This window comes from Mya arenaria, chromosome 6, assembly GCF_026914265.1.
Source record: "Mya arenaria isolate MELC-2E11 chromosome 6, ASM2691426v1".
NCBI classification, from domain to species: Eukaryota; Metazoa; Mollusca; class Bivalvia; order Myida; family Myidae; genus Mya; species Mya arenaria.
The window spans coordinates 41,735,396-41,751,044 of NC_069127.1; the positions used below are offsets into that span (position 1 = coordinate 41,735,396).

Sequence of the window (15,649 nt, forward strand, 5' to 3'; positions counted from 1 at the left end):
CGCTGCTTTGGACCCCAAAAGGTAAAAATTGCTGATGTAGGTTGTAGAATAATTAAAAAGTGCCTTCCCCCCCGGGTTTATATGTTTAAATGGAATAGCCCTCAGAACAACTATGATTGTCCACTTCTTTTTTATTATGGACTTGAAATTTGTTCGATTATCAAACACTCATTCTTGTACACCAGAGTGATGATGCTTAGATTTTGCATTGTCGAACCTCTGAGAATTCCAACACTAGGACAGCTGCAACCCATGATATTGCCTGCTGTTTACCCATACCAATTGGTTGTCTTATCTTCACTAAACTTGGTCACAAATGTTTGGATGATCATTTGAGTCACTTCTGATTTATGGCCCCTTAATTGTCAAAACTAGACGTAATTGACTTTATCCATCGTTCAGCTTGAGCATTTCTTGCCCCAATTTGACAAACATTGACTATAAAGGTTGTGTTCATATTATTAATATCTCAGACAAATCTGATAACCAGCTGGAACAAGAAGTGGTGGCCATACGTGCCTCTTTCAGGCTATTCTAATTAATTACAATTGACCAAAACGAAACATTAGGGGTCTGAAGTTAGGAACAGTCTAGCAATACATGATGTTTAACTCAAATGTTTAATTTGTGTTTCAATCATAACAGCTTAACAGAACATCATGAAAGTTAACATTTAATATAATGACAGTGCTCAGCTAGGACCCATATTAACTAACATTTGAGTCTGAGTTTCTGACTCAGACTCAGAAAATGCATACTGTATTTTCTTTTGTTGTAAAATTAACCTTACAAAGACAAAATTCTTACAAATTCTGTATCTGTTAAAATTAAACTGTTCTACAATCAGTCCCACATCTTGTGTCAAAAATAGTTATAATAACTACGGTTTGAAACATTTAAGAATTCATTTTCCTGAGCCTGAGTCTTAAACTTATACTAAAGACATTTGTGAATATGACCCCAGGATTTTGAGAATTTGTCATCTGTTTAGTGTTCAAATGATTTTGCATAAAAGCATCTAAACATTTAATTCAATAATGAGTATTCAAAAGAATGTGGCTGTCATCTATACAAGTCCCACAAACTGATAAGCTGATCTTTTGACCCACAAGCCATCAAATAATCTTCAGAAAATGTCACACATTGTACGCCTTCCTTATGATAATTAAGCACGGCCAAGGGTTTAAGATGCTTAGCTCCAAATATCCGTACATTTGAGTCCCATCCTGCAAATGCCACAATCTTTCCATCTCTGCGCACTTTGCAATCACTGAATCCAGCATTTGTTACTTTAACCTCAGTTTTCTTAACAATGGTGTTATTATTTAAAACACAGCTGAAAATGTCTTCAGAAACTGAGCCAGAAAATCCTTTTGTGAGTTTACTACAATAATCTAGGCACATGACGGCATCTGCATGAAGCTGAAGTCTGGATACCATCTTATGTTCTCCTATATCCCATAATGCAACACTTCCATCTTCATATCCAACCAATAGGCTTCTGTCATTAGCAATGCACATCTTCATACACATGCCTGAAAAAAGAAGTCGAAATATCACATAAGGATTTATCACTTTATTTCATGCACACACTCATAAAACTTGGTATTTTTAAACTATGTATAGCAACTTCCATACAAAAATAAAAAAAATCCAACAATGCTTGTCTCAGCTAAATAAATCCCTATGGTACCAAGGATGGTAACATTAAATAAATTTTAACTATACCTAGCTTCGGAGATTTCTGATCTGGTAAAAGTGTAGACACATTGGTATGGTTTCGGATGTCAAAAATGTCTACAGTAGACATTCCATTGGCTGGTACTGCAAGTGTGTGCTGGTCAACAAGGGCACTGTTGCAGAATCCGAGACTGCTACAAAGCAGAGTACCTGAGATGAAGAAAATGTAAAACTCTTGTTAAGCTTCTTATTCTATGTTGCAAACCTGAATTTAAACATTTGTTTTAAGCTCTGATCAAACAGCTTATTAGTGAAAAACATCTAGAATAAATTTTAAAAGGAGCCATATACCTGACTGTGATTGGAAATTAAGTTAAACCATTCCTGGGTGCAAACAAGTACAGAGTATTGAGATTTTGGAATCAAAGCTGGTACCATCTGATATCCAGAGCAATGGTTCTTGACCATGATTCCGCTGACAAAAGCTTTTCTTGTTTCAGAAAAAAAGCTTAAAAGAATGAATAGTCGATAGTGATTTCATAGATAGGTAGATAGATATACAAACCTGTTTCTGTGAAACAGCTCTCAGACTGTGCCCAGATTTTCACACTTCCATCTCTGCCCTGTGTAAGAAGACTGCCTGTGCCCAAGATGAACTCCATCCACAAGACTGAATGGCCAGGATGTGCCAGGATAGTCTGCGATATACGCCTTGTCTCCATTGACCAGCTGTAGACGTGACCTGTGTATGTGCCTGACCACAGGGTAGCAGAATTCTCAAACTTAAAACAAGAATATTTTGTAGTGTTTTATTTTTCAATGTTATCAAAATAACTGTCGAAAACAAATAATATTCAATAAGTTCACAAAAGTTAAGATGAAAACATTGTGTTAAAATTATTTCTTTAAAAATTGTCTGAATTTTATTTAGTACTTTAAGTTCTTTCTTAATATTTTTTTTAATATTTGAAACCTTTTCAATCGATATGTATAACATTTGCGTAGAATGTTTGTTAAGAACTACATTATAGAGGGTAAAAACTCCTTCAGAGCCCAAAGTGCTCCAGTTCCCTAACAATGCACTAATTAAAATTAATTTATGGTATTTTTCTTTCAATCTATACCACAATTTTATTTTTATAAATGTACCTTTAAGCATGAAAGTTGACTATTGGCTCCTCTCAGTACGTATAGAGGATCTGGAGATTCCTTAAAACTGCTCATGTTTAACCTGCAATTGATGTTAAGAAATGTCATATAAGTTCGTATCACTAGATCAAAAGTGAGAAGGCTTACATTCACAAATATTTTATTTTATTTTTTACCTTGTTTCCTGCAATATCGGAGATTATATCAGTATTTAGAATTAATGCACCAGTCAATTGTAACCACAGATCCGCCAGGTCTGAGCAATAGCGGGGACTTTGACTTTTGATCCAGCAAAGCCCAAGTAAAATCCCCACCCTGCAGGTACTAACTGCTGGTTAAATTCCTCCCAAATGCCCCGCACCCCAGGGACCATAGGTCAGGAACATTCCAGACTGTTTTTGACGTGAAGACAAAACAACCGCATTCGCCCTACACTGCGGGGCCACCTGGAAGGTTAAAACACGACCCATTTCCCCAGCTCTCCCTAGTATACCACTGGACCTGGGGCAGGGGTGGGGGTGTGGTGGTTACAATTGACTTGTGCATAAATGCTTCACCAGTCAATAATATAAATGTTATTAATAAAATCAAATCCATTTAAGGCAATGATTCATGTAGTTGGTAATCGAGATAAACGGGCCATTGGATTGATTCCAGCCCATAAATACTTCAGATCATTCATTGATAAGTTCTGCATGGTAATGATCTGGTGAAACCTTTAGTAGTTGATACATCTAACTTAAAATTATCAGTTGTATGTAGCCTTAGAATGATGAAACGAGCTTTACTTTTTAATAAGTACATTTATTTTACCGGTAAATGTACATTTAAATGAGAATATGACAAATGGCGCAGAGAAAGAACATTATTAGGAATTGAATTCAACATAACAAAGGCCTTTATGTAATTACTCTTACTTAAAAATACAGTTTTAAGAAAAAAATCTGGTTCCTTAGACGTTTGTCTGTGCAATTTTCACAACTTAAAATTATATTTAAGTGCTCTACCAGAGAAAACCCGAAATTGACATTATTTTAAGCGTTTTACGGTAATTTATGTCTTTAAAATCACTTTGGTATATTCTTTTATTGTGAACCTTTTCTTGTCAAATAAGTGTGATTCCTATGCATGGGTTGTCTGATCTAATTAGCCGCTTTTGGTTCACGTCATTGTAATTCATATTATGATAGTGTGTGGGGGTAACTTAGATCCAGCTAACCGGTTAGCTCTGTTGGTAAATGCGCCATGCTGCTGTTATGGCGGTCGAAGTTTGAATTCCACACTGTGTTTACTTTTCCTCTAGGGTTAACCTTAGATATCCAAAGCTACTACAATTTCATCTTATCATGTGCAAATTTTAGATTTTGATTTACAGACCATGAACATTACAGACCATACATTACCTACCATATTTTGGGACATAACGGACCATTTTTAGGATTGTAACAAACCATGATTTATAATTTCATTTACAGTTCATTTTAGCTTTATATATAATGTGCCAATTTTTGGTGACACTTCTGACTATGCTTAAAAATGAGATGGACCATAAATATACATCTTTGTGATTGAAAGTAGTCTCCTGGAGGCTTGTGCATGACTTTGCAGCCCCGTGTGTCTTATACAGTGACATTGTTTGAGTTGCTTTTGATCGTGTGCTATAAACATACAGTGACATTGTTTGATGTGCTTTTGATCGTGTGCTATAAACTGCTATAAAGTGTAAATGTATATTTGTGTGTATGTATATGTGTTTGATTATTTGTTAGTTTTCTGACATCTATCATAATTGACATAATTTCACATATCATTCATCAGGGAAATTATTATTTTATATATAATTTTATTTAATGAGAAATAAATTTGTGTAAATATTGACTTGTCTTGTAGGTGTACACTGGTCTAGTCTAACACTTATTTAATTTCACAAAATTTTGACAATGGTCACATAATAACCAATGACCTTTGTCAAAATGGAATTTCACACACACTTTTCACAATTAGGTTGGAAAAAATTTGGCAGGTGTCATATTAAAATAAGCAAATCCTAAGAAGTATTTACAATAATAAAGTATTTTTTCAAAATATGAAGAGGAAAGGGGGACTAAAGTTAAACAAAACTGTGAATAAAATGATATAACAATGGTCCTTTATATTCCTATAGATGATCCATAATGCCCAATACATGGTCTGTAATGTCCATGGTCCATAATGTTCTGACACTTGATTTCAATGAGTTTTCCTGAAGAAACATTTAGCCAAGGAGTCAATATAGTGTCGATATCAGTTTAGTAGCTTTAGATACATGTATCATTCAAGCTGGTGGTCATACAAGACCAATAGTGGTGCGCAGAATTCCTGTGCTGCAATCACAAATGAGAGAATGACAAGAAGAAAAGACAACATGAGTCTGCCTTTACCAAAAGTTTTAAAGACTCCTTGACTGTTCTTATACAGTGTCATGTCTTATGGCGCGATTTCACAATAATCTCCCACTATTTTTCCACAAAAATATTGAATTTTGAGGGGAATTATATTGCAATTTAGATATTTACTATACCAATTATGTTTACACATTTGTGTTTGACTGAAAACTTAACATGGATATTGCTGTATCCTGTGGTGTTTACACCAAATTTAAATTAAATTCAGAAGTGCAACCTGTTTTGTGTAAGACAGCATTGTTACATTATTTGCCATGAACAGATGAACCTGTGACAGCTTCAGTGTGCCTGATGTATAAATTTGCTCAAGTAGAAACATGTTGACACTATTTCATAAGTCTGTTCTGCTTTCATGTATATTTTGGGCACATTATTAAATGTTCGATGTGTCAAGGAAACTAATAATTGAAAATCTCACTCCATTTGCTATCGATAATCAAATCGGGCCAAGCATTTCGATTTACTATCGGACAATAATCGAAAGTTCATTATATCATTTGGGAACACATTTAACATAGTTTCATCGTGTTCATTTAAAGGTTTAACCTGGAGTCATTTAGTGTGATACTATTGTCCTACTTTTTGGAACAGTTAGAAAATATCCATAAACTTGCACTGTCTTTAATAACTTAATGGATGAACATATCAACAAAACATATACATCATAATTGCGCATCAGCTGCAAAATGATGCACACAGCATCAAGTACATGAAAAAGCATTAGAAAAAGATACGTAATTATCGGAAGTAACATGAGTAACATCGATTTTGGACATCCACTTTCAATTGTTGCCGACATTACATTGTCAGCCACTTTTTAGCTCGACTATTCGAAGAATAGGTGGGCTATACTACTTGCCCCAGCATCGGCGTCGGAGTCCGGTTAAAGTTTTAGGGCAAGTTGGGATTTTCACTTATAAGTCCAATACCTTTCATTCAATTGAGTTAATATTTCACACAGTTGTTCAGGGTCATCACATGATGAGGTTAGATAACTCCATATTATTTTTTATACAAATTATGGCCCCTGATTGACTATTAAACTTAGGTTAAAGTTTTAGGGCAGGTTGGGATATTTATAAATAACTTCTATACCCTTTGTTCCATTGACTTAATACTTCACACAGTTGTTCAGGACCATCGCAAAATGAGATTACATAACTCCATATTATCCTTAATACAAGTTATGGCCCCTGATTGAGTTAGGTTAATGTTTTAGGGCAGGTTAAAGTTTTAGGGCAAGTTGGGATTTTCACTTAAAACTCCAATACCATTCATTCAATTGACTTAATACTTCACACAGTTGTTCAGAGCCAACACATAATGAGGTTAGATATCTCCATATTATCTTTTATACAAATTATGGCCCCTGATTGACTATGGAACTTTAAGGCCAGGTTGGGATATTTATTAATAACTTCTATACCCTTCATTCAATTGACTTAATACTTCACACAATTGTTCAGGACCATCACCCAATGAGGTTACATAACTCCATATCCTTAATACAAGTTATGGCCCCTGATTGACTTAGGTTAAAGTTTTAGGCAAGTTTAAGTTAAGGGCAAGTTGGGATTTTAATAAAAAAAACTTCTATGCCTTTCATTCAGTGCACTTAATTAAATTCAAAATTATTTACGACCATCTTACAACAAGACACATAACTCCATTTTAACCCTAAATACAAATTATGTCCCTTGATTTTTTTATTAATTTTTTTTTTAAATTCTTTTGACCGGCACATTTTTACATTCTTAACCAGTTTTTTACCTAGGAAAAACAAGGAGGGCTATACTATATGGCCCTTGAATTTTTTTTATTATCTTATTTTTTGTAAATTTTATTTTAATTTCTTTTGAAAGGCATATTTGTACATTCTTTACCACATTTTCATAAAGGGAAATCAAGTTATTTGAATGACTTGCATCATTTTTCAGGTTGTGGGAGGGCAGCATCAAAGTCACCTTACGTATTGAATAATTCTAGTTAGGATTGACATAAATAGACCAAACTTAATATTACATTGTTATTGTATTCACTTCTAAGTCAAAGCGGCGAAGTCGAGCCCGCTGTCTTACGACAGCTCTTGTCATGGATTGTACTCGATAATCGTTTCATCACTAATGGAAACTGAACAATTTCAGATGTTTTGGAAGTAATATTTTCTCTGATTTGAAACTTTTGAGCGTTTTAAATTCATTCATGGAAACTTTCCAACTGCTTAACTTCTGCAATATTGTTGTCAGTCTGCTAACATTTTCGATATGATTTTGTTGCAGTTAGCCAATCATGTAAAGAGGCGGCATTAACTGAGAGAGCAATGACAAGCACGCCCAATACATTCGTTGCAGTGCCAGCTGCATCATCTCCTAACAGACCTCTACCTGGGATGATCTCTCAACACATCACTGTCCCTGCTAATGTAAGATCACGGACCTATAAACCATGTTAGCTTAAAAATACTGGCGAATTGAGTAATTCAAAGTGAAAAGTAAACAAAAGTTCAAGCATATAATAGAAAGTTAGGAAATGCTCGCTCTAACAATGTTTAAATGATTTAATTGAATGATCAAATTATGTGATATATGATGCAGTATGTTTGTATCTCCTTTGAATGAACACTTTAACTGTATTTTTCTTTCCATTCAGATGATAGCAAGCAGCCCAGGAGGAATGGCAGTTACAGCAAGTGGGCAAATGCTTGGGCTCCCTGTGAGGCAGGTGGCACCCCCATCTACCACCTCAGTGGGGGGTGGTGTGCCCACTACAGTATCTACTGTTGAGACTAAGGTACTGGACAAGAGGCGTCTACAGGAACTGGTCAAGGAGGTGGATCCACTGGAGCAGATGGATGAGGACGTTGAGGAGGTGGGCATTTTTTTCTTTGATATTAAGTTGTCAATTGGCCCTAATCATACAACATAAAACTTTGTACTGTAAATCATTGCATATAGGATGCTTTCATATATAGGACACAGGCAAAAAATACGTGTGAAATCAAGAGAAAAATCTTAATACCACTAATAGCATATATATATAGAACGCTGTGAAAAAAGGTCAAAATCGGAAGCCGCCATATTTGTTTTGGCGAATTTTATTGCATCATGAAAATGGCAAAGGTTAATAAATTACACAGCACATGTACATAAATGATAAAATATATTGAAATATCAATGGTAAAAAGCACATAAAAAGTTAATTGCAATATTGTATCAAGTACCAGTGATCATTATACAACAATTTAGATCTGTCATCCCGAAGTCGCTCTCCGCAAAGCCCTCAAAGGTACTCTTGTTACCGGTGAAATTACCAGTGATGAAAGTCTTCCATTTTTACTTTGATTTTATCTGCTTTTCGAAGTTGTCACTTGGCCTTAACTCTTTCAACATAAATTTAGTACTTTTGTCACCAGTGACATTATTGGCGATGAAGGTCCTTTAACTTTTACCCCATTCCCTTAAAAATACCGTATTTTGTGTTTCCCATTGTCAGCGTTGTCCCATTGTGCTATAACATGTATGGTAGCCAAAAAAGTCTCTGAACTCTAAAAATGTTTAAAACATTCACATGAAATATGATACTAGTGTTAAAAACATAAGAATTAATTGCAATTTATGTTGTTGACAAGACATACTTGTATATGAAAGTGGAGAAATTCTTGTACTCCACTTGTGTTAAAGTTTGCGTACCACCTGAAATATTTTCAAAGTCCATTGACATATGGCTTTGAAACTTTGCACACTTGTTCACCATCATGCCCCCAGCCTATACACAGGAGGAGGTAACTCAAGAATTTGGACAAAATATTGCCCCTTTTTCTACTTAGAATTTATGTTTAAGTTTGCCTACCACCTCAAATATTTTCAAAGTTCATTGAAATATGGCTTTGAAACTTTGCACACTTGTTCACCATCATGCCCTCAACCTGTATACAGGAGGAGGTAACTCTGTCAGGCATTTTGACAAAATTATGCCCCTTTTTCTACTTAAAATTTACGTTGAAGTTTGCGTACCACCTTAAATATTTTCAAAATTCATTGATATCTGGCATTGAAACTTTGCATGTTTGTTCACCATCATGCCCCCAACCTGTACACCGGAGGAGGTAACTATAACAAGTATTTTGACAAAATTATGCCCCTTTTTCAACTTAAAATTTATGTTTAAGTTTGCGTATCACCTCAAATATTTTCAAAGTCTATTGACATCTTGCTTTGAAATTTCGGACCCTTGTTAACCATCATGCCCCTAACTTGCACACAGGAGGTGGTCACTGTATCAAGCATTTCAACAGAAGTATGCCCCTTTTCGACTTAGAATTTACGTATAAGTTTGCGTACCACCTCAAATATTTTCAAAGTCCATTGACATCTGGCTTTGAAACTTTGCACACTTATTCACCATCATGCCCCCAATCTGTACACAGGAGGAGGTCACTGTATCAAGCATTTTGACAGATTTATGCCCCTTTTTTACTTAGAATTTACATTCAAGTTTGCGTACCACCTCAAATATTTTCCAATTCAATTTATATAAATATCTCAGCACATCATGTATTGCATTGCAATCTAACCTAACAGTGATCCATGCATGTTTCGCCAAAACTTTTCAATCCATACACCGAAAAGCGGCGGAATAGTCGAGCGCGCTGTCTCTGTGACAGCTCTTGTTGAGTTATGTCCCTTGTTCTAATAAGATAATTGTATTTTTATAAAGCAAAAGTTTTGAAGACTTTTTAAAAAGTTGTATATTATTTTCATGTATAATGGAAAATATTTCGATTGAGATGGAGTTTGTTAAAAAGTTGGATTTTATAGTAAGACATATAATTCACATGCACACTTAAAACATTCATGTTTTATTTGTAGGTACTGATGCAGATAGCTGATGAGTTTATTGAGAGTGTTGTTACCGCCTCATGCAAGATCGCAAAACACCGCAAGTCCAACACGCTAGAGTCAAAGGACGTTCAACTGCATTTAGGTGAGCAAATGTTAAACTTATAGGGTAGAATATAGTAGTTGCATCAGGCTATGTGTCCACCATTCATTACTTTCGGATAGGGGTTTAAGCTTAAGTGTTATGGGACGATGCTGCGCCCTGTCCTTTTTTGGTAGCACCCTTTTGCCCACATAGAGACCAGCATAGGAATCCTTCTGCCTTCATTGAATTAAATGCTTATGAGCGTCAAATAATGATTTTGTTTTGCTGAAAACTTACAATATGAGTATCGGTACATCCAAATAAACATATTTGCCTGTTAAAACCTGATATTATTCTGATTATACATGAACCTAACATTTGAGTTTGAGACCCTGGCTCAGAAAACTGAACTCTGAAATATTTAAAAATATCTATAATATTACCAATTTTGACAAAAGATGTTTGCCAGATTGTAGAAGAGATTATTTCTTACATTTTTTACAACAAAATTGAAAGTTTGCTTTTCTGAGCCTGAATCACAAGCTCAGACTGGACATTAGTGAATTCAGGCCCTTCACATCAGGATACAATGTGTCTTTTTCACAATAAGCACCCTGTTCCTTTCCTGAAGCACCCTTTCCTTTTCAAAACCTGGCTAAAACCCTTTATTCTGTAAGTTGTAATTTACTCAATTTATTTAAATTCAAAACATTTTGTACAGAAAGTATATCAGCATGAAAAGTTTTGTCATGCTTAGTACAAATTTGTGCTTGGACTCAAAGGACAAGGTCACACTGGGAGGCCAATTGGCTATCACTCTGACGAGGCCAAATCAGGGGGATTTGTCTTGTTCCTGTGAAAGCTTTTGTTTGACATATGCCTAACCTTATAAGCCATGATAAACAATCCTTTTAAGGCACATGTATTGTTTGCATTTATAGAACACAGCTGGGGATTGTGGGTGCCAGGTTTCGGCACCGACGAGCTGCGGCCATACAAGAAAGCAAACACTACTGAGGCTCACAAACAGGTTGGTGATCACAATCATTCTGTTTACTACGTTTGGGTTGCCATACACAACAAACAATACTTTAGCGAGCCCCACTCAAAACACATTAGGGAGTCATACACAACAATACTTTAGCGAGCCCCACTCAAAACACGTTAGGGAGCCATACACAACAAGACTTTAGCGAGCCCCACTCAAAACACGCCAGGGAGCCATACACAACAATCTTTTAGGAACCCTGCTCAACTGTGTTTTGGGGAGCATACATCATTTCAATTGGTACAAGCAATCTAGCTTTCTGTTTAAATGATTCAGTCATTGCAATTTTGGCTTTTTTATTCGCATTAATTTCACAGAGATAGTGCAGTCGCTTTTTGTCATAAACCCATTGTAGTGAAATAAACTTATTATATTACCATTATTAGCATGTAGCAAACATTATGAGTTTCATTTTACCAACGAGTGTACAACAAAACATCATAAGATCGAGATTTTCAATTAAATATCAAGTGATGTCATAATTAATTTGTTGAAGGTTCTCAGATTCTTTGTAAAGTTCTAAATAGATAATATTACTACTCCAAAATATTAATTCTGAAAAAGCAATTCTATGAAACATTCGTTGATAAATGACCCTAATGAGCTTATTTCAATGGTCTTTTATTATTTTTAATTGTGCCTATAAATGTCAATTTCAGCGAATGGCATTAATCAGGAAGACGTTAAAGAAAAGCTGATCGTTCTTACGTTTTCCCTGTTTATCTGTGGTTTTCTCTCAGCTGTGCTGGGAAGTTCAGGAGACATCTTGTTGCCATGGTTTATGACAGTCGTCTACAGTTTTCATATCATTTAATCATTTCGCTGAGTCTTCATTGATATAGTTGTTGCTTGCATAATCGTTGTGTTATTGGCTGATTGTTTGTCATTACTTTTTTTGTACATGAATTTAATTTTTAAGGCAGCAGACCAATACTGGAAATTACTATGTAAATACTTTGTTAATATTATGTTAATAATTGTCTGCTCAGTATTATGTCTAAGTCAAAAGTAATAATGATTTATAGATTTTTTTAGATTAAAAATTACAATGATTTATAGAATTTGTTAGTCAAATGTTATGATGATGAATAGAATTTCCTAGACAAAAATTATGATGATATATAGAACTTCTTAGTGAAAGGTCATGATGACTTTTAGGATTTCTTGTTAAAAAAATGATTATGATTTATAGAATTTCTTCTGTAGGTCGTCAAAAGTTTTGATGATTTATTATGAATTGTAAACATGTAGTATTTTATAGGCAATTTTTCATTATTATATCTTAGTAAGATTTCTTTTTGCACTGGTCATTGAGAGTGGTAAGCGCGAGACAAGACATAACTTCTGTTATTATATACAGAGTTAGGACTCTCTTTCGTTGAGCCTTGAAAGTTCATATTTGTTTTCAAATTCATATATAATATCATCATAATGTTTCCATGTCATTTTTATAAGTTAACATATTGGTCTTTTCTACATGTTTTCCATTACGACATGCATATTATCGAAGGCTGTCCCTAAATGAATTTTAGCGTGCATTGGACTCCACCATCTCATTACTGATAACAAATGTTCTAACTCAATTTTGTATGACCTTAAATAGGGTAATAAAGAAAGAAAAATTGATTTTCGTGTAATTTTATACTTTTTTGTTTTCACAGTACGAAGCCATCTTATTAAACAATATTTGACAAAGTACTGAGAGATCAAGAATTCCAGTTTGGACCCAGGAACTTTATAATTATATGTAGGTTGGTCATAACCAGTAGATGACCCCTATTTGATACAGAAACAGAAGGTCAAAGGTCACAGTCGCGGTGACCTTCCGGGGAAAAGAACAGTTTCCGCTCAATAATTAAAGATCCTTTTGGTTCAGGTACTTCATACTTTGTATATGTGTTGGTCATGAGTATTATTAATGTTAAGACCAGTTAGTAAAAGGTCAAGGTCGCGGTGACCTTAAGGTTAAAACGATATATAGCGTTGACCTGAAGTTGAAAAAGATATGATTTAATAATCAGTCAAAATCTCTGTAAACTCAGGGCTGGCAGTTTCATTTTTGTTGTTATATTGTTTTATAAATGTAATCCCAATTTATTCTGTAGCTCAGCTATACATACACCTAGTTGCAGATCAGCCACAATGTATTTAGATCATATAAGCACATTTTCATATAGAAGGAACTTGTATTAAAAGCAATATGATTTTGACCGGAATCTGTCTGATACAAGAAACTTATTTATTCCATATATACTGGGAGTTTGTATATACTGGTCCCAGATACACGCTGAATAATGGAACTGCATGCGCAGATCCACCAGTTTTTAAATAACACCGGATTTTTTTTTTAAAGATGACTTAATTTTGAAAATTGTTGCAAGCTTTTAGGAAGTATCTCTCTGATTCAAAGATATTTTGTGTCAAATAATTACGATAACCGACATGTAATCATCGAATGACCTAATGTTATTTTAAACAAATTTCGTTATCTGTTCAGTTTTTTTTTCCGCCAGTATTAATGTGTGAGAATTCATTAAGTTTTAAGACCAAAACACCCTTGGAAATTCACTCAACCGTTGGAAAACATCTATTAATTATAATTAGGCCAAAAAAAAATGTTTGTTTAGGCCCGTTGTTGTTTAAGGTAACCTTCCCAAAATTTCTAGAGGGATTTTTTTATTTTTATTTTTTCAAAATCTGTCGTAAGTTCAGAGTGTTTTCTTGCACATGGCAGTATTTCCTACATTTCTGTCATTGCCTGACTTTGTTTTATCATATAAACAATAATTCTGATTAAAATCTGCATTTATCCGCCCTTCGTTACTCTCTATTCGCTAACGAATTTTTTTTTTGGTCAGAAACAGAAAAAAATAGTTAGGGTCGGCGCATTTTTATAGGTAGGGTCGGGTTACCCGAAACTGACATATTTTTTATGCCCCCACAAAGTGGCGGCATATAGGGTTGCCCTTGTCCGTACGTACGTCTGTCTGTCTGTACGTACGTACGTCCCCGAAGATTGTTTCCGATCTAATTCTTGAAAACCGTTTGTCCAATCCTCACCAAACTTTAAACACATGTTTGTGACCATAATATCTTGATCAAGTTCGATAGTCATGGAAATCGCTTTAGTCATTTAGGAGTTACGGCCCTTTTTTGCCAAAAATACTTCAAAAATATATGTTTCCAATCTAATTCTTGAAAACTGTTTGTCCAATCCTCACCAAACTTTAAACACATGTTTGTGACCATAATATCTTGATCAAGTTCGATAGTCATGGAAATCGCTTTAGTCATTTAGGAGTTACGGCCCTTTTTTGCCAAAAATACTTCAAAAATATATGTTTCCAATCTAATTCTTGAAAAGTATGTGTCCAATGTGGATCCAACAAGTTTTTTCCTGCCTGAATGGCGCCATATAACCTATACAGTCTTGCGATGCCGTAAAACCCAACTCAACTCAACTTATCCTATATGTGCAGATTATCCTGAATAATCATTATGGCTTATTTTCTGTGACAAAAAATCGAAGTGGGGGCATCCGTGTCCTATGGACACATTTCTAGTTATGCCTTATGTTGATGCAATCTGTGAACTTATCATGTAATGTCAGCATTAGGGAATCCAGGTCAGGGGATAATAAGGCACCGCGCCCCTTAGTTGTGTAAGCAGATTTTTAATGTCAAATATGGTAGAAACATTTTGGATTCAAATGGATCAAAACGTCCTGGAAGCTGTCCACCAACCCCATAATATGTTGACAGTCAGATCAGTGTGTGTGTATGTGTGAAATTGTCCCTGAGGTTTTGGTGCACATGGCAAAAGTTGTGTCTCCTCTGACATCATCGAGCCCATGGCAAATAGTCACTTAAGTACAAGTTTGACACTCAGATTTTTTTAAAGCATGCTATTTATCACATACAGCATTTCTTTTCCAAAAGAAGAACAGATTACTAAGTTACAATAAAGATAATATTTAAAACGCATGTGTTTGACTTAGTTTCTGGACATTATTGGTCTGTATGTTTGCTTAATGACGTGTTGACAACCCTGCACGTATACAGCAACCAGATAATTTGTACCATTCTCTTCACACTTTGGCGCCCAAAATAACAGTTAGCACTCACACCAGCTCTATCAAATTGCTGTTTGTATCCCATAATATGTGCTAGCACTTTGTCCATATATTAATTATAGTACCACAAAGGCTTTGTTATGACAGGGAATCGTGACAACTTGTGTTTTAATGATGTGAGCAAAACCTACGGTTGCATGGAGGTGACGTACATGTTATTGAGATACTTGAGGCGTTTAAACAAGATACCCAGTGGTTTTAACATATTCTTTTCAGGTTTTCCCCCCATGTACCTCGACTGGTCTACATCTTCGCTAATCAATGTTTCTGACA

The 15,649-nt window shown here is 35.0% G+C and overlaps 2 protein-coding genes across 6 annotated transcripts; one reads left to right on the top strand and one right to left on the bottom strand.

Annotated features, from left to right (window-relative positions):
• Positions 1 to 551: 551 nt before the first annotated feature.
• On the bottom strand, positions 552 to 3,798 carry LOC128236439 (guanine nucleotide-binding protein subunit beta-like protein 1). 3 transcript variants are annotated; one of them, XM_052951299.1, is made up of 5 exons: positions 3,747 to 3,798; positions 2,830 to 2,911; positions 2,246 to 2,462; positions 1,729 to 1,890; positions 552 to 1,535 (listed from the first exon to the last, which is right to left on the bottom strand). In XM_052951299.1, the coding sequence occupies exons 2-5, from the start codon at positions 2,902 to 2,904 to the stop codon at positions 1,063 to 1,065; spliced, it is 927 nt and encodes a 308-aa protein (XP_052807259.1). In that variant the 5' UTR covers positions 2,905 to 2,911; positions 3,747 to 3,798; the 3' UTR covers positions 552 to 1,062. The 3 variants fall into 3 exon arrangements, with proteins under 3 accessions (XP_052807259.1, XP_052807261.1, XP_052807260.1); XM_052951301.1 differs by lacking the exon at positions 3,747 to 3,798 and adding an exon at positions 3,618 to 3,674; XM_052951300.1 differs by lacking the exon at positions 3,747 to 3,798 and adding an exon at positions 3,006 to 3,088.
• Positions 3,593 to 12,870, top strand: LOC128236440 (transcription initiation factor TFIID subunit 12-like). 3 transcript variants are annotated; one of them, XM_052951304.1, is made up of 6 exons: positions 3,593 to 3,627; positions 7,553 to 7,695; positions 7,923 to 8,141; positions 10,142 to 10,256; positions 11,138 to 11,226; positions 11,904 to 12,870. In XM_052951304.1, exons 2-6 carry the CDS (start codon positions 7,594 to 7,596, stop codon positions 11,940 to 11,942), a joined length of 564 nt encoding a protein of 187 aa, XP_052807264.1. In that variant the 5' UTR covers positions 3,593 to 3,627; positions 7,553 to 7,593; the 3' UTR covers positions 11,943 to 12,870. The 3 variants fall into 3 exon arrangements, with proteins under 3 accessions (XP_052807264.1, XP_052807263.1, XP_052807262.1); XM_052951303.1 differs by having other exon boundaries at positions 3,601 to 3,732; XM_052951302.1 differs by lacking the exon at positions 3,593 to 3,627 and adding an exon at positions 3,740 to 3,877.
• The last annotated feature ends 2,779 nt before the right edge of the window (positions 12,871 to 15,649 follow it).